Consider the following 24,923-nt stretch of genomic DNA (forward strand, 5'->3'; position numbering starts at 1 on the left):
TCAAGTTCATTGTCATGTTCATAAGAACCACAAGAATCTATACAATTAATTTCTGATATGAAGGAACATCTGAAATTGAAATTTACAATCCAGTATAAGATTAAAAATCTGAAATATACAATGCATAAAAAGGTGTCACTCGTGTGAAGTGTTGACCATAAATAAAAAAACACACAATATGCAAAAAGATGTCACTGACATGTTGGCATCATATATTGGAACCTTGGAAACGGCAGTTCAAATATTTATTAGCCTTTTCCAGATCTTTCATCATTTTGGCTCTAGATTGATGTGTATTTTCTCAGTATGAAAAACTAATTCAGCCTGGCATGTATTTAACATTACAAGCCACAAACGATGACAAAACAATCAAGACAAAAATCTTTTTTCTGTTTAATTGAATAAGAACAAATCCCTCTATTAACTGCCTCACCTCCCTTGAGCCGCTCTTGTGTATTAATCATGCATTTGTGTTTCACTGTTTTTTTTGGTCATTTTTGTGTCCATCTTGCTCCTCCAGATGCTGACAGACAGGATGCCATCAACCTGTTTCTCCAAGTCTATCAGCCAGCAGAGTCTAAACCGCACCTATGGGAGCTGCCCACAGACTTCTACCTGCATCAGAAGAACACCATGGGCCTTCCCCATGAACAACGCAGGTAAACGCACAACTACTTACTGTAAATACATGCTCATATCTAAATAAGAATGTGTATACATGCTACTTACTAGCACACACATACTTAAATCTCAATATACAATAGTTATATACCACATATGTGTATGACAAACTGCATGCATACATGATGAGACATGAAAAACCACACACACAATCCCCCTTTCAGCTGCCCTTAATGATTTGAGTGTTTGTGTGTTTTTCTTTTTGTGTGGATTCAATAGCTCAGCAGGAAATCAATCAGAAAAGATTATCAGTTATTTCTGCTGTTTCTGAAAAGGCAGGCCGTGCAAGTCTAACACCGGTGGTGATGTTGTTCACACAAGCATGTGGGTGGATTTTTATGTGATTGCTTTTGTGGTCATTCGAGTTGGCTGCTATAAAGCTTCCTCTTTACCTGGACAAGGGTCACAGAGTTTTGGCCTGGAGGTGTAATTATGTATGTGGCACTCCTGAGGTTTGCTTCACAGAATACAGCACCAGCCTGATGTTGTCTGCTTTACTGCAGCCAGCGTATGTTATTATTATTATCCAAAGTAAAGCACAGTAATACCACCATATCATTAATTTCTTTCCATTTAGTTAATTGAACAGTTTTTTTTTTGTTTCCATATTCTGTGTGACTTATTTAGTATTTATTTAGTTAAGTGATAAGTATTATTTAGTAATTACTTAGTAATCTTTTCTAATGCTGCAGATGTGACATTGATAAAGAAGTTTTCTTTATTTGCTTTTGTTTTGTCTGTTTGTATGTGTTTTGTACTAAGATGCCTTGCAATGCCTTGAGCTCTTTGGTTCACTGTATGATCGGATTATAAACCAAGAGGGTTTATAATCCTTTAATTACAGGCAACTCTTACTGTTCAGCCTTTCTTACAAAAGGATTACCAAAAATCTTTTTTCTAATATATGTACTTATCTAAAAGCAGCATTCAGGTATGATGCCACTGTACAGGTTTTTTCCCGTTGTATCTGTATGTCATACTGTAAGCTTGTAGTCTGTTTGTGCAGTTGTTTCCTGCCAAAGCCGTTTTGTTGCCGTATCAAGTGCTCATTGTTGGTTTGTCATTTTGTTTGTTCTTTCTCATGATTCCCAGCTGACTTTTGTAACTTTTGATACAGAAAAAATTGTGTCCCACAGCATTTTTCTCCTTGTGTGCATGTGTGTCGAAGCGTACTTGCATGCAAGTTGTTTGCTCTCCATTGTAATCATGCTTACGTAAAGGTAGACCCAGGGTTCTGGTACATGCCACTAGTTTCTGTAGTCACAATGAGCCAAGGTAGGTCAGCTATTATTCCAAGAAATTAGCATGGCTGGATCTGAATGCAATTCAGCAGCCACACACTGCGCTTTTGCTCTCAAAGTTGCCTAAGTAGCACATCGCACACTCAGTCATAATCAGTGCATTCACTGAAATTGGTTGTATTAAATAAAATGCTGATGTATTCAGGCAGTGTACAGTAGGTGGTCCAGCCAAACCAGTTTTCAAATCTAGGTTATGTTAAGTCCCCAGAGAGTAAATGCAGGTTTCAGGAAAAGACATCAGCCAATGAAAGATTTTAACACATTTGTGTATCTTGTCTGTCTCCAGCTACACACTGTGGTGGTCAGAAGGAATCTTGTCCTACCTTCCTGTGGCTTATGATGAAGGTATTTCTTCAATATGTGATATCTGCAATAATATCTGCAATATCAATACTAAGTATCAGAGACACAGTTGCTGAAGATGAATGCTTTGATCCATTTCATGAATTATTGGTGTTATTAGTATCCTGTATTTTCAATTGTCAGTATAAGGCGATTACTTTAGATACACAGCCATTACTTGTTAGTAGGCTAAATTCATTGTTAATTTTGTTTTTCTCAAAGGACATGTTGACCAAATATCAACAGACTTATACTTGTAGGTTAATGTCTTATACACGTGTACATGTTCTTTCTGTGTATTTGCATGTGCCTCAATTTGTGTGCTAATGTGTGGACGCAGTCCCCTGCGAGGAAACTATGAAGAGGGTCGATGTGAAGAGAGTGAACCGCTTTGAGGAGAGTATCGACATCTACACAGAATTCTTCAAACCTTATGAACTTACTTCCTTTGATGACACATTCTGCATCGCAATGACCAACTCTGCAAGGTGAATACACTCACACATACACAAAAAACACTTTAGACAAGAGGTTCAGCGATGAAAGATTTTGTCGAGGGACCTAAAAAAACAAAGGAAATGGATTTGGTTGTAATGTACAGAGACATGTTTTTACACCTTACATCAAGGTTGAAGTTATTTCTTAATCACCGGTGAAATGTGTTGAGACATTCATTAGCATTTCTTTCAAATTTGTGTTCATAAAGGGAATTTATGCCAAAGACAGTAGGAGTGGATCCAAGCCCATTCACAGTTCGCAAGCCAGAGGAAACAGGAAAATCAGTGCTGGGGTGAGTACATCTTGTGGACATGCACATCTCTCGATAAACATGCCCACAGCTGTGATGTTTTGGTTTGTAATGTAATAAATCCCTGGTCACTGTGCCCTCAAATACACGGCTTCATTTGACACCGTGTTCTCAGGTAACCAAAAGCAAGGCTCTGTCCTTTTCCCTGTCTTTGTTTAGAGCACACAGCGCTGGATTCACACGAGATGAACTGTGTGTGTGCGTACATTTTTTTCAAAATAATCACTCCTGTACTTCTGGAAGAGAAAGCAACACCTCCTCAACTGTGGTGTGGTTAACCCGATCAAACGCAAAACAACATGATTCATCCTCTATAATATTGCAGTGCTGCATGTTAAAATGGCATCATCTAGTTGCATGCAAGATCTGTAACTGTCTACTTTGTTTCAGTAATTGATGATGTCACATGGCCTGATGAACTGACCTGCACTCTCCACATACTTTTGAGAATTGCCTTCTCACACATTATTTCATTCATTTTGCATATTTCTTTTACTTTCATCGCAGAGCTACACATTTTGTTTATAATATTCTTTCTTTTTTCTTAATTTAACTTGGTCACCTTATTTCTCAACTTACCCACTCACTCACCCTGATTTATGAGCAGCTACCACGGCTTAGTCCCCTTGAGGCACTAAAGATTTCAACTCTTCATCAGTTCGTTTCGCACTACTTCCCTTTTTACAGGCTTTTTTTTCTATGTGCAGTATGCTTATCCACTAATTTCAGAGATTTGTCCATGACGTTTTTCACAGCAACATTCAGTCATTTTGCTGACATATATCAGATTGCAAATTAGTAACATCATTCACAAATGAGTCAGCATTTAAGTTACAGTAAACAATCCTAACTGCAGACTTTATACTCTTTCGTGCTGAAGCAATGAAATCCCACCGCGACTGATACTACCTATGAACACAGCCCATGTGAAAATATGATCAATACAGGCCAAAGTATTACCACCATCCGTTGTTGTAGAAATTCTTGAAGGTTGAGTCACAACCTGGGCCTGATTGCAAACATCCGCCATAGAAATCAGTGTCTTACATAATGGGCAATTTTTAGAAAACCAGTCAATATTCAGATGACCAAAATAGATATCCGTGCTTTCATCTGTCATCAAGAATCAATTAAAAGAAGTGCCAAGGTGTGTTTCTAACTGTGCTAAAACATGAATATTGTCTGACGAAGCGATTCTGGTAGTCATTTATATACAGTGGGGCAAAAAAGTATTTAGTCAGCCACCAATTGTGCAAGTTCTCCCACTTAAAAAGATGAGAGAGGCCTGTAATTTTCATCATAGGTACACTTCAACTATGAGAGACAGAATGATGAAAAATCCAGAAAATCACATTGTCTGATTTTTAAAGAATTTATTTGCAAATTATGGTGGAAGATAAGTATTTGGTCAATAACAAAAGTTCATCTCAATACTTTGTTGGCAATGACAGAGGTCAAACGTTTTCTGTATGTCTTCACAAGGTTTTCACACACTGTTGCTGGTATATTGGCCCATTCCTCCATGCAGATCTCCTCTAGAGCAGTGATGTTTTGGGGCTGTCGCTGGGCAACACAGACTTTCAACTCCCTCCAAAGATTTTCTATGGGGTTTAGATCTGGAGAGTGGCTAGGCCACTCCAGGACTTTGAAATGCTTCTTACGAAGCCACTCCTTCGTTGCCCGGGCGGTGTGTTTGGGATCATTGTCGTGCTGAAAGACCCAGCCACGTTTCATCTTCAATGCCCTTGCTGATGGAAGGTTTTCACTCAAAATCTCACGATACATGGCCCCATTCATTCTTTCCTTTACATGGATCAGTCGTCCTGGTCCCTTTGCAGAAAAACAGCCCCAAAGCATGATGTTTCCACCCCCATGCTTCACAGTAGGTATGGTGTTCTTTGGATGCAACTCAGCATTCTTTCTCCTCCAAACACGACAAGTTGAGTTTTTACCAAAAAGTTCTATTTTGGTTTCATCTGACCATATGACATTCTCCCAATCCTCTTCTGGATCATCCAAATGCTCTCTAGCAAACTTCAGATGGGCATGGACATGTACTGGCCTAAGCAGGGGGACACGTCTGGCACTGCAGGATTTGAGTCCCTGGCGGCGTAGCGTGTTACTGATGGTAGCCTTTGTTACTTTGGTCCCAGCTCTCTGCAGGTCATTCACTAGGTCCCCCTGTGTGGTTCTGGGATTTTTGCTCACCGTTCTTGTGATCATTTTGACCCCACGGGGTGAGATCTTGCGTGGAGCCCCAGATCAAGGGAGATTATCAGTGGTCTTGTATGTCTTCCATTTTCTAATAATTGCTCCCACAGTTGATTTCTTCACACCAAGCTGCTTACCTATTGCAGATTCAGTCTTCCCAGGCTGGTGCAGGTCTACAATTTTGTTTCTGGTGTCCTTTGACAGCTCTTTGGTCTTGGCCATAGTGGAGTTTGGAGTGTGACTGTTTGAGGTTGTGGACAGGTGTCTTTTATACTGATAACGAGTTCAAACAGGTAATACAGGTAACGAGTGGAGGACAGAGGAGCCTCTTAAAGAATAAGTTACAAGTCTGTGAGAGCCAGAAATCTTGCTTGTTTGTAGGTGACCAAATACTTATTTTACAGAGGAATTTACCAATTAATTCATTAAAAATCCTACAATATGATTTCCTGGATTCTTTCCCCCCATTCTGTCTCTCATAGTTGAAGTGTACCTATGATGAAAATTACAGGCCTCTCTCATCTTTTTAAGTGGGAGAACTTGCACAATTGGTGGCTGACTAAATACTTTTTTGCCCCACTGTATATCTGTGTATGTGTAATGTGTATGGGTATGATTCTTCAGTTAGATCTTTTTTTGACCCGCTGAATAGTCATATTAATGAATCAGGCTTTTGTGTCTTTTGCTTAGAAATGTAATTACAGTTCCACTGCTGTTCCACTAGATTTCAGCTGATGAATATAATCCAATTAACCTCCAGCCAACAGTGATTTTAGCATAAATTAAATAAAGCCAATGATTTTTTTATAAATCTGAGGATTACATTTTGCAGTCTAGCGAGAGTCTGTGTGTGTGTGGGGGGGGGCATGAGAGCATGAGAGTCAAGGTTGTGTCTGTCATTGAATTATTCCGAGAGCTTGTTGAAAACCACAGCACAGTACGTGGCAGTTATGACTGATGTGACTTACTGGGTCTGCATCCTACCACATCACGTGTGCACACATGCAGACGCACGCCACTGTTTTCAATTTTTGAAGTTGTAGTTCTTTCAGGTCTCATTTCCGCTGGTCTCACCTGGTGTAGCTCCAAAGGCAAGCACACATGACTCATCGCTATCAGGAGCTCTAACAATCCCCAGTGCCTCTTTTTTTAATGTTGAAAAACTGTAGCTTAATAAAGACTAGCCAGACTGTAAAGAAGCCCTACTTTTTTCACCATCCAAAACTCCTGACCATGGTCTCCCAAAATTTACTTAAAACAAGAGCAATTTGTGTATAATATGCAAACCAAAAAGAGAATGATGCAGGCTGGATGTCGGCTGTAGGAACAGGGAGACAGAGTGAACACAGGCCAGTTCATACACTCCATGGGCCCAGGTGAGGTTAGTCAGCTGACGACCCTCCACTGTCAATCAGTTGTCTGCTGTGGTGACACTCAACTGCATGCCAAGATCAGACTAGTGAGGAATACCTTTGACTGATCTCAGAAATATTCTGTAACCATATCCACTCGGCAAAGGTGGAAAACTCTGAGCTCCAGCAGTATTACAGTTGCAGAACCAAGGAGCCACTTTAGACTCTGTGGAAGGATGATGGGTCTGAGTTCTTTCCAATTCTTGGGGAGCAGAAAGTTGGTTTCATGTATTAGCCAGGGCCCTTAAGGCAGGAGCTGTGGACATGCACTGTGCCATTGCTACTGAGATGGACAATTTAGTCCCACAGCTTGACTTAATTTTAAATGATACACTGCCTCATGGCATAGAGATACAAATAATCTTCAAAATTCTATATGACCGCTAATTGCATACCGGCATACCTGTCAGTCACTGCGCTAGTGTTGTCCATATGTTAATCTTTGTGACTGTATGTGGACATTTGCAGCAACAAGAGCAGCAAAGAGGAGACACTGCTTCAGAGGAAGACCGCAGCCAGCGCACCTCCTCCCCCAAGTGAGGAGGCCATCAGCAGCACATCAGAAGACGACTCCGAGGAGGACCGTGACGACGACGGATCCGTATCCCAGCGCTCTACTCCGATCAAACTGCTAACAGAGTCTGGCGAGGGCACCCGCACACAGGAGGTATTAAAACACAAAGCATCTAACGACCAATGTTCAAAGACAAATGTACACATCAAGGAAACTCATTCAAACTGCAGCAATTAGATGTGATATACAGATTTAAAACTCTTCAAAGGAGGAATAGGAAGCACAAGTAAAACAAAATCTGAATTTGTGTTTTATTGTTTAATATGGCGAAAAGCAAAGCAGCCTTTCAAATGAGCCTCTCTAATGATTCAAGGATATGTAATCTCCTCTAAGGACCTCAGGGAAATGTCATGGCACTTCAGGGTGTGCTGATGCCACCTGCTTGTATTTTGGGGCTCAGAAACATTTTGCATTCCAATTTGAGCATGTCACCCTGATTGTATTTTCTGCTCTCAACCTCCCCTGAGTCACCACAGAAGAAATTAGTTTTGTCTTTCTGTTCCCGTCAGATGGCAGAGTAGACGTCAACACAGTCGGCCTCGGCGACGGGGGTTTCCAGAGCTGGGGGTCTAAATGGGGTCTAACAGTTTCTGCTAATGTTGCTTTTAAATATAAGAGAAGCCTGATATTTAGCTTGTTATTCCTCTCTTCTTGATCTTAGGAAAGCATAGCCCCCTGCTCTCTTATATCATCTCTTTTTCTAAGTTTTGGTTAGAAAAGGAAATGAGGTTGTTTGCCCAGTCTGTATGTCTGTATGGTGATTATTGCTTGACCAAAGTAAGTTTACATTTTTGATTTCAAATCTCAGATTTCTGATTTTTTCACAAGGTGATCCACCATTCAGAACCCATATTTTATTGGGATGATGTATCAATTTGTAGCATTGACCTCTACAAGGTTTTTGTCTTGACTATTGAATATTTTTGCACCAAACTGGTGAATAAGTGACCCTTTGATGCATTGTTCAACAGTTTTTCCTGTAAGTTATAACATCATCTGTACAGGAAGCATTCTTTCTAAAGTCTTCTCATGCAGCAAACTCATTATTTTGTAAAACACAATCAGGATTTGGCTGGGATTTGATAGAAACATCTCTCCTTTCACGGCTCTTGTGTTCACTTGTGTTGCTTTCATGGGAAATGTACCAGAGTGTTCTGTTTTTCCATGGTGTCCTCCTCTAAAGCCCTGGTATCATTAAGGAGTATATGTAGGACATGTGCAGTGGGATTTTGTCTGTTTTTAGGACATCAGGTGATTTGTGGTCACCTGTAGGTGTCTTGCCTACTGTCATTTTTTGATGTCTCATTTAATTTCCACTTTGGGTTTCTCGGCAAGGTTGATGTGAAGGTCTAAGACTGCTTTGACAACGTCAGTGCTTATTTCTGGACAGAGCTGAAAGGAGATCAGTTCTCCCAAAAATGTCTTTTCAGGTGGTGATTTATCCTTTCTTACATAGACTAAATTAATGGAATTTCATTTTAACTTTTCTTTCTTTTCTTTTTTATCATTAAAAAACAAAACGTGTTTTAGTGGTGTGGAATCAGTCTAAGTAAACCAGCTAATTCTAGTTGTAGGAGTTGTAACTGTGTGAACTCCCCTCAGGAATTAATTGTCCACTTCCTTAAGCTTCACTAGCCTGGCTTAACATTAAGACTAGCTATAAGCAAAGCTTTATGTTGTCAATAGCGCACAGACTATAGTTGGTACAATGAAAAGCTTCCATGTTTACTTATATTTGTACTATTAGCCAGTGTGCTGCCCTACTCACTCACTCTCCTTTGAGCTCTCTTTTGGTCTTCACCAACCAAACATTTTGCTGGACAATGTTAAATTGCAGTTAGTAGTTACCATAGTTGTTTGATCAGTTGTTAATTCAAAATATATATACTGTATATTAGTGCAACTTTAAAGTTTTCTACGAAGAAACTAGTTGCCTCAGTCAATTAAAGACTATCACATTAACTGATGGAAAAAAAGCTCGCTTGACTCAACTGCACCTCTCAGTATATAGTTCACCACATGCTGCACTGTCTATAGAGGGTACAGCATAAGTGTGACAAATTCGTTGAATCCATCATTACTATATCGGTATCTATTACACGCCCCAGGTGGACCAGTTGCACGTTTACATCCCTCACTGACCCAGATTCCTCACCACAGCCTGAAGAACGAGCACATTAATCAGCTCAGGTAGTAGGTCAGTGTGTCAACAGGATGGATGAAATGCACCAGATAACGACATCCTCTTGGCATCTCTCAGTTTATAAGAAACGTCATTCAAGGAGCCCCCAATGCCGTTGATTGCAGCAGCCATAATGTTGCTATGGCAACATTTACAGCCATCGTGACATCAGCAAGAGTGGGGTGGCTCCTTCCGCCTGTACTTTGCACCCTCTTTCCTTACATACAGACATTATGACTCATGAAGCACTGTGGGTAGTTCAGTTCTTTGTGGATCAGATGGCGTCAAGCATCATTTGGCTCAGGCAACCGGTGTTTGCAAACACAGTCCCCTCCGGTACTTAATTAAAGGGATTGTAATGATGCCAGTGATGAAGATGCTCCACTCATTCTCTCTCAGCAGGTGAAATTTAGATTTTTTTAAGCCAGGCAAGCAGCATGGCTCTATGGATGGCAATGTTGATCGATCAGTCGGTTCGTTGAATTTGACTGAAATATCCACAGTGGCCAGATGATGAATTCTTTTGTTTATCTGGTGCCTGCAACACAGAGTCAATGTTTTCACTTATCCTGAGAAATATCTTAACTTGTACGAGCTGGACTGACACAAACGTTGTACAGACACGCATGCTTTCTACACTATGTGTGCTCATGACTTTGGTGACTCAGAGTTTTCATTTAGTGACACCATAAGGTTGGCATTTGTGTTTTTTTGCGTCAGTGTCTCAAAAGTTATTGGATGGATCGTCAAGAAACTTTAGTACAAACACTCATTTCTATCCATTGTGTTCCTGTTTACCTGTTCTTTGTTACCTAGTTGTTTCTGTTTAGTTTGTTTTTTCTTGCTTGTTCTTGTAAAGCTGCTTGTATTTAGTGCTAACATGTAACATTAAGTAAGAAGTGATTAGCTTAGCACAATGACTTGAAGTAGGGGCAAACAGCCATCTCAAACCCAGCAGCACCTCATACAGTTGGATATCAACATCTCACCTGTTTCTTCACCATGCTCACTACCAAAAACCGGACCAAACTCACAAGGGTAAACAACACTGCTGCTAAAATAATAGGTCTTCCCACACCCAATCTCACTGAACTCAATAACAGAGCCATAACACGCATTGCAAACTCAATAGAATGGGACTCCACTCATCCACTGAATGAACATCTCGCCCCACTGCCCTCAGGGCACAGGTACAGGGCTCTGAGGTGCAGGAGAGCCCGCTTTGGGAGGAGCCTGATTCCTGCTGTCATAACAGTTCTGTACAACAGACCCCACTGAGTGTGACTATGGCTGTTTGCTTTGTTGGTGTTTTTCTATGTGTAAAGGTAGTGGAAAGTGTTGTCTTGTGAAGTATTGTTAAGTCTGCTGTTGTTGTGTTGTCATGTCTACCGTCTGACTGTCAGTTTGTCAAGCAGAATCAGTGCTGTGAAAAAGAATTTCCCCCCTGGGGACAATAAAGTCTAATAATATTAATAATAATAATAATATCTCCTTTTGTTTGATCAGTTCACATCTATGCAACTATTTCTTGTGACGACAAGACATCAGGCAGTGTCCCCCTGCTTCCAGTCTTTATGCTAAGATAAGTGAATTTATGACAACTGCATGTAGTACCAGCCACATAGATGGATATTGAGGATGACTTGGGTCTGTTTTCTTATGCATCAAAAAGATTTAACTGAGCAGAAAAACTATGCAAGAGAAATTTCGATAGAACTACTTTTGATCTTCAGAGTTAGAGACGAAGGCTTTCCCCTCTGCTGCATCCGTCTCTGTCCTCTCCTGATTTATCATGTGCTTTCCCGTAGGTTTTCTCTGGTCTCTCTTCTCATGGCCTTGAGCAGTGAGCTGGTCGTGTATATTTGGGGCTGGACGGCCAGCTCACGTGTTGGGCACACACACACACACACACTCGCTTTCATGCGTCTCGTGTCGCTGCCTCCGAGCCTGTCCGTGAGAATGGATTGCTGCGCTGCCAGCGAAACACAAAACTGCTGAAATATTTAAACATCAGATCATTACTGCATTTGCCATGTAATTACACATGCTCATTTCATATTCCTCTCAATATGTCCGTGCGTGTACCCACATGAACAGGGATAGATTTGCGATGTGTGTGGGTGTATGCATTCACAAGTGTGTGTTTACACGCTTGTCTGTGCTCTCACACACCATATGAATGTGTATATATGCAGCAATACGCCTGTTCTCATGTACTCATGTTTGTGTGTGTGTTTTTGTTATTGTATGCCTTTGTGCGTGTGTGTGTGTGCGCGCTGCTGTTTCTTGGACATGGTCCTGGAACACCTCCATTCGTCCTCCCCTCCCTGCAGCTCAGATCAATACAAATACAGTGAAAATTGAATGCATTATGTTGAGCGTATGCAATGTCAGAAAAAACAGTTACAGAGAACAATGGCATAGCTGACAGCCACTCCTGTGCCTGCTGTTACATAACCTCAGTCATTTGTAGGTTTGTATTAAAAGGGTAAAATACACCTCCGGGATTCATAATTTGTTCAAGAAATAATTTTTCCTGATGAAATACTGACAGTAAGGTTGGGCTATGTAGGGTTGGGCAATATAATCACAGATATTCAGTGAGACAAAATGGATTCCAGATTTGAGAACAGGACTACATTGTCACAATATTGCATTTACATCAATCTGATAATGGGCCTCGATTTAATTCCGTCATCAGCATTAAAACAAGTCACACAACTCTTGTCCACTGCACCATGTTTTACTTAATGGTTTTGGCTGTTTTGCCTTCATCAGGGTGGTTTCTGAGGCTGTTAAGTCATGTGACTGGCTGATCACCATAGATACCAAGTACACAAAACAACATTATCATCGTCCTTAAGAAAATAGTTAATTCACTGGACTAGCCAAAAGTAGCATTTTTACGGTTATCTTTGTATCAGAGTCACAATAAAAATGACTTAAACCACAATATAGAAGATCCATTATTTATCTATGTTTTTTAACAGTGTGCATGTGTTACACTGTTCACTATTCAGATCATGCTCACTTGTTATGAAATGGTCCTATGTCTGCCAAGAAAAATGCTCACAACGACAATATATCACCATCCCCGCAATCTCGCACCACAACACAAGGCAAGATGGATTCGTGCTGTTTACATGAGATTTCCACCCTCCAGCCAGCGTGTGAACACAGAAACTGAGATAGACCAGACGACATTTTCTCACACTTCAGTCGTTTGGTTTCGGTGAGCACGTGCCCACTGCTCGACTTCTTTTCTGTGCATCACTGTTGCACTGAGCTGCCATTTAATCATCAGCCTTGTGGTTAATATGAGGCTGAATAGATATATTATTATAGATAGTATTTGTATTTTTACTTGGTGTATTCATTGCATTATGCATGAATTTTCTTTGACAGAAAAAAATTACCTTTCTGGGCTTTAGAAAAATTCCACAACGATTAAAAGCTCATATACAAAACAAAGAGTAATAATCATGTAACTTTTTAACCATGGTTATAGCTGGAGGTGGCTTGTCAACAGTCTTTACAGTGGTGGTCTACTGGGAAAATGCTCTTTAGATCTCAGGGGATTTTTGTTGCAATACTTGGAGATGCCACTGGGAAAAATTTGAAGCAAGGCTGAGCGGTGGCCTGGTATCCACTTCTTATAATACATCTGTGCATTAATGTCATTGACCCTCATGATCAGTGGCTGCTGGTTATAAATTCATAACTTTCCAACTTCATTTCTCTACCATATATTTTCAACTGACAATTTTCTAATGACACAAAAAGTCACATGATCTTTTTCCATCAAACTTTTTTCGAATCGGCTTGAACCGGTCTGACCTTTTTAAATCTTTTGTTTATTATGATTATTATGTCTCAAACAAACTTTGAACACCGTGTGCAAGAACCCCAGGAGAGCACTAACCCTAACCCTACTGTTTAGATCACTCTGCGTGGTTCGTCCTAATTTGTGAATCAGTTGTGGAGAAGCAGCTGAACCGAATGACCCTGTCTGTGTGGTTCAATATGTTGAGGAGCAGCTACTTGATTTGCTGTTAGCAAGCAGCAAATCATCTCTTTGTATTGCTCTTAACAATCCTTTTAAAGTCTTAGAAACTTTTGGTGTTTTTGTCCACGTGCACCTGCAGCTTCTCACCTTCCTCTTCTCACCTCTTCAGGAGATCCAGCAGCAGCAGCAGTCAGTTAAGGAGCCCTATGGACTCAATTTGGCCGAGTTTCCTGCTGAGGAAGACCTGCTCATTTATGAAAGGTGATGCATGCATGCATACATGCAATGTCTGATATTACAATTAATGCACACATTTTAAAATGATTGGCCACAATGTATTGGGCTAATACAATCTTTTAAGTTAGGACATTTAAGTTTCTACTATTAATCATGTAAAGTTAAATGAGTAGATTTAAATTCTACCTTTACAATGATGATCATTTCCAGCTTTGACTGACACTGTTAGAGATATATTAATTTAACTATATGCCTGTTATTACAATTGTAGTTTGTTTTGGTTTTGAACTAATTACATTATATTGACTTTCTAATGTTTTGTTGTAAGCCAGAGAAACTAGCACACATGTTTCGAGGTATCTTTTCAATGTAACTCATACCTGCCAACTTGCTCTTGCCTGTTTGTTTGGCCTTCAGCTCTCAGTATACTGTGCATCAAGCATGGGTTTTTTTTTTTTTTAAGTGCCACGTTGAAGCAAACGTCTGTAAATGGAAGAGCTCCAGTGTTATTTTCTGACTGCCTCTGCCCATTTAACTGTGGAAAATGCTTTCTTTTTATTATGATGGACAATGCACCCAGTACCCAAGACAGAGAGGGAAGGAACAAGCAGTCGGTGTCAGCAGCCCCCTCAGGGTCATTTTGCAAAAGGGACATTGTCAGCTCTGCCCTGCCGTGTGCATCGCACTTCTGACCTCACTGCTCTTTGTCCACCTCTCCGTTCCTTAACCCCTGGGTTTAATTTTCTGTCTGTCCTTTCTATTTCATTTTGTCTTTTTTCCCCTGTTTGCTCCCGACCATGTTGATGAGCTGTGGTGAATAGCCATCGTCAGGCTCTGAACACAACTGCCTGTTCTTTGGATGCGAACTGCACATATCATACAGTGTGATGCCTTTGATGGAGCTTTAATAGCTTTTTTTTCTCACACTTGGCTGTCCTAAACTCAATGAGGATAACTCGTCCAGTGTATTATACCTGTAGTCAGTGTGTATGTTTATATCTACAGTGCAGTACTTACTAGGGGGGTATCGGTACATACAATTCACAGTTGGGCATGTACCTCGGTTTTGGGGTCACAGTTCAATACATCACATAGACAGACAAACTGACAACCTATTTAAAAAATGGCATATTAATATATAGTTTTATTACACGGCTTTGTTCTATATCCCGTTCTGATGTGTAAATTACAGCATTCTGTATAGCAGACTTAAACGGACCATTACAATAGGCGCAAATCTGATAATGGAGGCAATAAAATAATTGTCTAAATCAATTGAAATAATTTTTAAAATAAATATTTTATGTCAAATTATTGATTGATTTAGCATGAAACAGTATGAGCGGGATAATATTGAGTAAGCATCACCCTGTTGGGGTACATTTTGCAACACCGACCAGCTCATTGTACATTATACCTAACATACTATTGCTCATGGAAGCATTTAAGTCAGTAGGTTAATTTGTTTAGATCTAAAAAAAGAAACAAAAAAACATTGGTTTCCAATGATTTTTATTTCTAATACTTGTGTCTCTGACTTAGCTGGCATGATTGAGGCAGGGGAATTACCTTAAAAAAAACAAATCAGCAAAATTGTAGTCAATGTTTTTCATATTCTCCTAATGTAGTGGCACATAAGGAGAATAAACCTGCATTCATTATTGAGGCTAGAAGTTGGAATGGCTCCAAAGATGTTTGCTGCAGCTAGAGCTCGGCTAATCAACGCATTAATATTAAAAATCATGAAACAAGAGCCAGAGGGGAACTCTCAACTATTGCACATTATCGTGTCTTTGTTAAAGAAAAATAACCCCTGTGGAAATTTGAGATTTGCTGATGATCTGCCCTGAACATTAGAGATCTCAACAGACGTGATTAGCTTATCTCTGACAATATGAACCTGAAATTACTTTTTGTTAATGGCTCTTCATGTGATGATGAAGAAGACGTGGCAGAGACAAGCATGTTTTCAGTATGTGCATATACTGTTGACTTTTGCCATATTTGGTAGGAATTTTCATTTTGTGCATGTTTTTTTTTTTTCTGCAGGTTTGCACATCTGGGTGAGAGCCAGCACAGGGTGGATAGAAGTGAACACATAAACGTGGCAAACATCATCTGCTTGTGAGTAAAGCATGTCCCACATTAATCCTAACACACACAGAGAATAAAAAACAAATGTACCCAAACTCAATAATCCTCACTCACGTGGCAAGTTTAAGTCTGTGCAGAGCAATAATAGATGTGCTCTGAGTTTGTCACACCACAGAAAAATGTATAATTAAACATTGAGCCAAATTTGAATAACTGAAAACAGCTGCAAGAATAAAAAATTAGGTTTCAAAATCGTGAAAGAATAGAACAGTTTAGCCTTTTTCACTGCAGTCAACCCAGCCTTGATAACCAGTGTTATGATGGTCTGTTTTAACTATTGTTGCAGACACGGTGTCAGTTCTAGAGAGACGTGTCTGTGAGTTAGAGCAGCTTCTCTCCGTTAGCACTGCATTAGATGTCACAGGCACGTAAGATCATTTTAGCCTCAGGCTTGTTAGCAGGCCTGCTAGCATTAGCACTAGTGTAGTCTTGTCGGCAGCTGTTGGAGAGTTTGTCTCTGCCCATCACCTTTAATAAATCACTAGTGTGCCTTGTTTAACCCTGTCGGCTCACAGGTCAATGAGAACAACAACGGGGCTTTTCACACATATTCATCTGAATTTGCTTTGCATGGACTTTAAGCATTACTTTGCTAGATTGGTTTGTAGTTATAATCCGAATCTTTTCAATGCCACTCAACATTCAATTGCCACTCAACACAGTTTGGTACTGAGTGGTTTCCAGGGAGGCTTCTAGCTGTACGCTGTTTCATCTTCATCTTTTCTAACCAAAAACCTTTTTTTTTTTTTTTTACTTCTCGCCATCCCAGTCAGTCCACCTCTCCTGCTCACCTCAGCTGTGACCCAGCAGGTCATAGACCGACTGTTTTTTTTTTTTTCCTCAGCCAGATTCAAAATTCAACCACACATGGGAATGTGTTTGGCAATGTGCAGCCATACAGATGCATTAGCAATTTCCCTCTTTGCCTTGTTCTCTTTCTTTCTAGCTACGACTCTCACACGCAGGCACTCACAGACAGCATCTTAATGACAAAGTGGCTCATCAGGATTCCTCTTGAAATGTTTCCTTTTAAATTCCTCCTTTTTCTCTTGCTCAGTCTGCTCATGTAACTCTCTGTCAGAAAGCGAATGAGTATTTCCTAAAACTGGTGCTTTGCCTATTCAGAGCGGGATTGTTCGGAACAGGCCGATTGCTCTGGTATTGCGTTGTTGGGAACGTTCTCAAGTACCATTGATCCCACTGACTTCACACTAGAAACTGTGCTCCTTCTGGCCCTCAGCAATACACCCACCAAGTGTGAGGTCCAACGGAAGACCTTTTTTTTTTTTTTTCCTTTTCATGTTAATTCATTCTGGTAAAGCCAGTGAGAATGATTCCAGCACCTGGGGACGGCTGACAAGAGCTCAGTGACGGCACGATGGGGCCTGTTCACACACATTGGTGGCGCATGGTGCCTGTGTTTCTGCTTCTGCACTCCATCTTCATCATTGAAAACAAATCCCAAGTCAGCCTCTGGATGTCACTGTATTTCTGCACAGTTCGCACCAAAGTTAGCTTCCAAAACACCGTTAATTTGTTGCCATGTAGGCTGAAGATAATTCACGGCTCCTCTGGTTAACCAGTTACTTTAACAGTGACTTGAGTCTTAGTTGTTCAGTTTTAATCCAATGAATCACTTTATTAAAATTGAGGATTTTGTTCGTGGTTTTTTTTTCATGACTGCATCATAGGCTGACAATGGAAGCTTTATTGAAATACCTCCAACGGAACCTTTGAATGTTAAAAAAAAAAAAAAAAAAAAAGGCTGCTGCAGTAAGGCCTTAGCCTTGTGGCACGCATCCTACTAGGTGAGCTACTTGGGCGGCAAGATTTAAAGCATAAAAATGACCTTCAGACTATTGCTGGCAGGGATAATGATACCTGTACAGAGTGGAAAATGGTAAAGATGGGTCACGTGGTGGTGTTTTTCTTCATCTTGTGCTTACTCCATTGTGTGAAAGCACAGGTTAGAGAGAATGAGTGCACAGGCGAGGAGATTTGTGTTTGTACTAGATACTGCTGTACTACCAGCACTATAAGAGGACCAGTTAGAGAGTTTGTCGTGGCCAGCCATTTCCCAGAAAGCCAGATGGAGCTGAAGTACACTAATTACTCGCTCGATGGACATCTTCTTATAACGATGACAAGATTGAAATTAGTGACAAGATTGAAATTAGTGACTTGAGGGAAGGCTGAAGGAGAGGAAGCAATGAAATGCCTCAAGTGTATTTTCTAGTGTCTGCAAGAGTGCCGTGAGCCTCTCTTTGAACACGTGAGTCTCTTTTTATTTATTTATTTTTTTGTACATATACGTTTGCTCAAAGAAAAATCCCATTTCTGATTTCACACAGGTGAGGGTTGTTATACGTCACACAAACGTGGCAGACATATTGGCTTACGTGGCACCCTCAGTCAGCAGGGAAACGTAGCATCTTTTCATCCTTCACTTTGCATCTCTCCCTGTCCACCTACAGCTTTAGGTTTCATCACTACGGCCGCTCATTAGTCCATCCATCCATTGCTATCATCCTCATGTCAGGTCCACAGGAACCAGCAGGTGTGTCCGTTGTTGTGCAACAGTGCTATTCTAAGAAGCTGTTACAGCACCCCAAACGTGTTTCCACTGTTAGGAGCCCTTTAGTCTGTCACCTCCCTCTGTGTAGCTCCTCTACTGACCCATCAGGCATAGGCAAAGCTGACTCAATTGGTGGAGATAAAAGAGGAAAGGATATGAATATGGTGGCTGATTCCTGTTGCGAAGCATCAGTGAGGTGCAGTGATTTGTTTCCTCCTTAAATGTTGATTAGATTTTAAGTCTCAGATCCAGATTAATGGACAGTTATGACTCACCAAAAAAGGTCAGATAGGATCCTTGTGAGCATTCATGTGAAAGATCTGCCAGTAAAATAATTTAGTCCAGAAGTTTTACATTTGAAATGATTTTGAAATTTTTTGTTACCTTCGGCGTCATAATTCCTGTATTCTTTTATGATTTTCTTTTATGTCTTTTAATGAATAAATAGATATTTAGACATTAAAATAAAGTTTTAAATCAGATTTTTATTTTCTTTTTCTTTTTATCTCTAAAAAGATATGTTAAACATTTTGTAATGTAGGCAGTTGAGGTTTTACAGTATTATATAGTATGGTGCATAATGTCCGGTCCCCCTGATGGCAAGGAGTCCCTAGGCATGTGCCTAGAGTGCCTAAATGCCCAAGTTAGGCTGTGATGTTCCTCAAAATCATTACATGACACGATCAGAAATGCCATATTTACATTATGGTTTCTATGTTGTTTTTCACAGTTTGAGGTTTGACTCGTTGAGCCTTTTGCAAAAACACAAGCAAATGTGATAAACCAGCATCCTTGTTTCCTCTGGGAGTCGTGCATCTATGGTTTTAGGTTGGGTGCCTGTGTGCAGTTCTAGTTATAGCTCTAATTTACACTTGCTTTAATAAAGCAGCCAGTAATGAGGGAGGAGCATTTGTAATGTGGCCATGTGTCTGAGCAGCCTCTCACTGGGGCCTCAGCTGCTGCTGAACCAGCTGCCAGAGTGGATAACCTGACAAGCAGGCAGTTGATAATCTACTCTTAGGATGAGAAGACATGCTTTAGGGTCTCATTCTGTGAAAATATGACTGATGTTTCCATTAACAGCGCTCATAATAACTCACTCTGTCAAGCAGACTTTAATTATAACAATTTTATAGTTATTAGTGTGCTTTTTCATCAATGTCAACAAAATAGAGTCGTCATTCTTCTTGATGTGAAAATTCATGGCTTGTTTTTCTACCTCTAAAATAAGGTCTTCATGACATCCATTATTTCAACATGCTTCAGACCTTCTGTCTTCCTTCCTCCTCTTCTTCGTCCCTCCCTCTCAGAGAGCCAGTGTCCTGCTTCCCGGACGACAGCATCTACGCCATGTCCCCTCCGCAGGTCGACAGAGACAGCTTTGATGAGTTCGAGAGCCATGTGATGACGGGGCAGGGCCAGGTGAGGGTCCTGTGCAGGGATGACATGCTGATGTACAGGGAGTATGTCAAGAACAGATACATGTGACACACAGACAAACAGGAACTGGATCTCTGTTACCAAAGTGTAAATCCAGCACAAAATTCCATTTGTCGTGAATGTTTTTTCTCAGCTGGGAATAGACTGTCCATAATACTGAATGAACATTACTTCCTGTATTTGGGCTAAACTATGCACGTTTATTTTTTTTTCTTTTTAATGAAATTGTTTTAATAACTTCAAATGTTCTCCAGTTATGTCAGTTTTTTTATTATTCACTCAGACTAGCCTTAACAGGCTACCTATATGGTGCTTTTTAGTTGGTCTTTGTATTATTTTCCACTAATTAAGTTTTACTTGCAACTCTTTTAAGAAAGTTAATTTAAATATGTGTATTTAATGTATGTAAATTGATATAAATTGTTTTGAATCTTAAATATTGTGAATGTTAAATGTTGCAGGCCCAAAGGTGATGACGACTGAGTCTTTAAATTCCACTTCAGATGTGCTTTGAGTTTTGATTTTTTTATTCATTCGATTAAACCAGTTTCATGTCATTAAAGCCTCTAAGATATGTTTAAAATGCAAAGGTATAAATACTGTTTCTTTTTGTAATCTCGAACAAGTTTTACATAATACAAGTCATACATGTACTTTTTTTTTTTTTAGATTAATATGATGAAAAGTTGTCGTCATATTTGTTTTATAACATCGCATCATGCCGTTGTCTGCAAACGCAAACATCACTAAGACCTCGATATATTGTGGGTTTCACCAAACCCAGTTCTTAGTTTACAAAACTGCACACTGATTTTGTTTTGTACAAATGCATTTCTGAAATGTCAGCTGATCTTTGTGTACATTAGTTCAAAATTAAACCTTTATTTATTAACACAATGTGACAGATTTGATTGTTTTTACCTACACTCAGTTTTCTACACTAATGTGTTTCCTCTTTGCTCCTTAATTGAATATTGTTCCTTTCAAGCAACTTACGTAATGACCTTCATCTCACTGACTCTCTTTTCCTTTTGGCCATTCCCTTTTCACCCATCCTGCACCCTCTTTGCTTTTGCTCTGTCTATCACACTTTCTCTTGTCGTTCTCTCTTTCGCTCTTTTAGTACTCAGCTTGTAACCACAGGTGTCAGAAAATGTGAAATGTGATAAAGACTGCCTTTCCTGTAATACACCTACACATTCAGTCGGCATACTGTCTGACCACTGGTCTCTGCATCAGTGCCTCGTGAGCCTGCACGGGAGGAGAAGGGGGGGGGGTGCCTCTGCATGTGATGTGTTAAAGAACAGCGGGGAGAATTGAAGGAAAATAACTTTCATTATACTTAAAACCGAATTAACTCACGAGAAGACGGAATATGCTTTATCCATCTTCCATATATTCTCTGCAGCACTATCATTATAATTGGAGTGCTGGGAGATGTTGAGAGTGAACTACAGATATCTAGAATACAATCTGGTAATAACACGTCACCTAAAGTCACGAGAGCCTCACCTCTCAATTGAGTCCGTTTTTCCCCTTGGAAGCCTCTCAGTGGACTCTCTACATTTCTACATTTTTGGTCTTTATGTTAACAAGACCTCTGGAGAGTACAGATCAAGTCAGGGTGCTTTTGCTCTCACCCAGGATGCTTTCATTGGTTTCTGATGGTTCCTGACGATAGATAGATAGATGCAAGTGTTCCAGCTTATCTTCTCATTGGGGATGGGGTTTGCTGTGACGTCAGTTTCACATGCTCCGCAGTGAGTTGAGAAGATTCTACATTCTCTGAATCTTTGTTTTCTAACTAATAAATAAAACTTGAGCCCTATTTTTATATACTTTGGGTTTGAAATGATTAGTAGGTACAAAAACTTCTGGAGCTGGTCCAGCAGATCGCTTAAACCTGCAGCTGATAATAAGCAACAACCAGGTTATAATGGCTGCAAAGTCATCCTGCGTGGCAACTACGCCTGATCAAAGAAGGTCCAGTGAGAGAGTTTGATTTTGCTGCTGATGGACTCAGATTGTTATTCTAAGGGTCAGACAACACTATGGAAAGGATCCCTGCTGCAATAGACCTGTAAGCTCTTAACCAGAGACAGCTGCTGTGTCGTATTATTCAAACTCACCAGATTCCATTGACAAAAACGGGAATTTTACCCCACCAAACACAGGAGTAGCTGGTTTACTGCTGCCTAGATTGGTTAGTTTGTTTGTGTTTTTGTGTATTACACAAATATCGTGAGGTTCTGAACTAACCTTTAAAAGCACGTATGTCACACAACAACACAAGCAAACTAACTGATCAGGAAAGTGGTAGACCAAAAGCTCCCATGTAAAATTATTATTTTTGTCAATGGAGTCTGGCGGCTTTGAACTGAGGGTTTCTGGCTAAACAAAATTGCAAATTGCAGGTCTGGCTATACAGATTTTACTTTTGTCTACATAATAGTGTCCCATCACCAACACACATGCAGGTTTTTAACTCTTTATCAAAACATATTTTAGAATAAGATTCTGCTCAGACATGGCTCCAAAGGGGAGAAAAACAACCTTCAATCACAAAAATTAGTAATTAAATTTTTTTGGCAGGGAAACTGGCTGCCATGGGGTCATTTTTTAAGGTTTAAACAGCAAATAAGGCACACCAGTTTTTCATTCTAAGACTTCTCTTCAGATCCATCACCAGTGCTTAATTTCTCGACAGAGTGTTTAAAACTTAATTTGATTTTAGCCATTAGCAATCAGCAAGTTTTTAGCAGGTGTAATTATCATAAAATCGAGTTCATGATGACACCTGAAGTGAGGCATGTACAATCCAGTGGCCCAGGCCCATTTATCAGATTATGTGACCATTCACTCACTCCTTTTGTGACTGATCCGCTCATCTTGTTGTCAATAGTATCTGTGTTAAGTGTCTAAGTGTCCCTGAGTGAACATAATAAAAGAGAATTACTTGTTAGAGGAAGAGGTAGACATTTATGAGTAAACTGAGGTGTTACGTCTTCACAGTGTGTCCCCGTGATATCCATTTAACTGTGACTGACACATTTCATCTCTGTTGTCCAATAACACCTCCTCTCCTTACCTACACTTCATTTTCCCCCCTCAACCTCCAGTAAAATCTGTCTGCGTCTCCTACACTGCACTACTCCCACCTCCTCCCATCATTTAAAATTGTCTTTGTGTTGCGTCATTAATGGCATTTTCTCTGTCTAATTAAAGACATGCCCGGCTTTTCCTAAGTAATTATCTCCGTAAAGGTATCAAGGTAAAGGGTATGTTTGTGTACTAGCACATGAGAGCGTATGTGCACAGCACAGTTGTGGTTTTTCTCCTCAAAAGGGTTGTTTTGAAGGGAAAAGAGGCCCTTTATGTAAGGCCCTGTTTGTCCTCATGTTTTTATGTTCCTAATGGCAGGTATCTCATTACACTGAAACCTCTCAGCACATATGGGTATGGATGAATAAATGCATCCAGTCACTGATATTTTCGAGCAGCTTGTTGTCACAAAAATAGAATATAGATTAAATGTTTTTGGGTGGCACCAGTGTGGTAATGGTTCTATTTTGGTGGAAATTCAATTTGTTTGGTTTAGTTCATCATGGAAAACAATCAGAAGTGATTTTAAGATGTATTTTGGTCCTGTGTGTGGCTGGGTATTTGCCTAGGTCTTTGACATGAGTCACTAGGCACTTCATGTGACTGCTTAGCTTATGAATGAAGACAACCCCCTCTCCAGCCCCCGGTCGGCTGACAAAAGGTAGCCAAACAGCTGTTGCCTGGAAACCAGAACTGGTTACCATATTGCTATGCTGCTTTGAATCCCCCACAATTCCCCTCGTCTCCCCCCACCCCCACCCTCTCCCGTTCGTCTGTAGCTTTGTACTAAATTCATGTCTTTAACGGCCGTTTTCTAGAAATGAGTTATGTAAATGTGTGCCAGAAATCTCCACATCAGTGGCACTTACATACACCAACCTTTCCAGTTTTATTCCTATCTACATTCTAATTCTAATCTAAATTCTAAGACATCAAGAAATTTAATTTCATCCAATGTTCAGATTTCTGTATGCAAATCCTCACATATTTAATTAAAGAATTCTTCATTCGTATATCAAAGAATACAATCAGAAAACTTAGAATTAAAAAAATAATTGTCTTAATGTCAGTAATCAATCCATCAGTTTTATTTTTTTGTACCCATCCATGGTATCTCACCTTAAGTGACCAGCCCACACACAGTTTGAACATACATGCTTTGCACACATTGCACATGACAAAGCAGTGGCTCTGTGTTTAAATAAAAGTAAAAGCCTGCCCTTGATCTTCACCCTAACTTTATGATTTCACGTCTGACCCAGGATGGGGGGCGAAGGAGAGGAGCTGTGGATGACCTCGCTGTTGAGTAATAGTTCCAACACTAGAGCACTTTTTGGGCAAATAAGAGGAGGAATTAAAGTACAGGTGAGTTAACATATCAAGGAAAGAAAGAAAATCGAAACATTCAAAATGTTTCAGGACTTTCAGCACTTATTGGGTATGACAAGATGTTTGCACCTAGATGAACAATTGCATGACGCACTGAGTCACGTGTGGTGTGTGTCTGAGATACTGTAACTAATTGCAGCTATGCAGAGCGTGTGCTGCTTTGAAACCAATCAAACTGAACAGGACCTGGTACTGCTGGCTGGGAGACAACTTAAATACAAACACACAGTGCTGTTCGTGGTGCGGAGCTGAGGTGACTGATCCACCATCCCTGGAGTTAGATCACACCTTTTTTCATAGTGTATAGCATTGTTATGATAGCCTCCTCCCAGAGTGCATTAGCTTGTTAGCCAGTCTTTTGGTCTGCACCATCTGTTACATTGTCTGTTATTACTCACTGTGTTAACAATGGATCAAATTATTTCTCTCTGTCTTACTGTTACTCACTTTCACTTTTTTCATAGCAACACAACACAGAGTCGACATTTTTTTAAATGTAGATGTAACTT

The 24,923-nt window shown here is 40.1% G+C and overlaps 1 protein-coding gene across 1 annotated transcript in view; it reads left to right on the plus strand.

Moving 5' to 3' along the window:
- fig4a (FIG4 phosphoinositide 5-phosphatase a) overlaps positions 1–19,992 on the plus strand; it is a 47,215-nt gene extending 27,223 nt beyond the window's left edge. The window contains exons 17-24 of the mRNA XM_070849168.1: positions 521–659; positions 2,269–2,327; positions 2,665–2,812; positions 3,031–3,114; positions 7,224–7,422; positions 13,687–13,778; positions 15,804–15,878; positions 19,794–19,992. Coding sequence (XP_070705269.1) covers positions 521–659; positions 2,269–2,327; positions 2,665–2,812; positions 3,031–3,114; positions 7,224–7,422; positions 13,687–13,778; positions 15,804–15,878; positions 19,794–19,971 — 974 coding nt within the window. The 3' untranslated portion in view covers positions 19,972–19,992. The remainder of the gene's footprint in view (positions 1–520; positions 660–2,268; positions 2,328–2,664; positions 2,813–3,030; positions 3,115–7,223; positions 7,423–13,686; positions 13,779–15,803; positions 15,879–19,793) is intronic.
- Positions 19,993–24,923: the final 4,931 nt, after the last annotated feature.

Source organism: Pempheris klunzingeri, chromosome 18 (assembly GCF_042242105.1).
Source record: "Pempheris klunzingeri isolate RE-2024b chromosome 18, fPemKlu1.hap1, whole genome shotgun sequence".
Classification (NCBI taxonomy): domain Eukaryota; kingdom Metazoa; phylum Chordata; class Actinopteri; order Acropomatiformes; family Pempheridae; genus Pempheris; species Pempheris klunzingeri.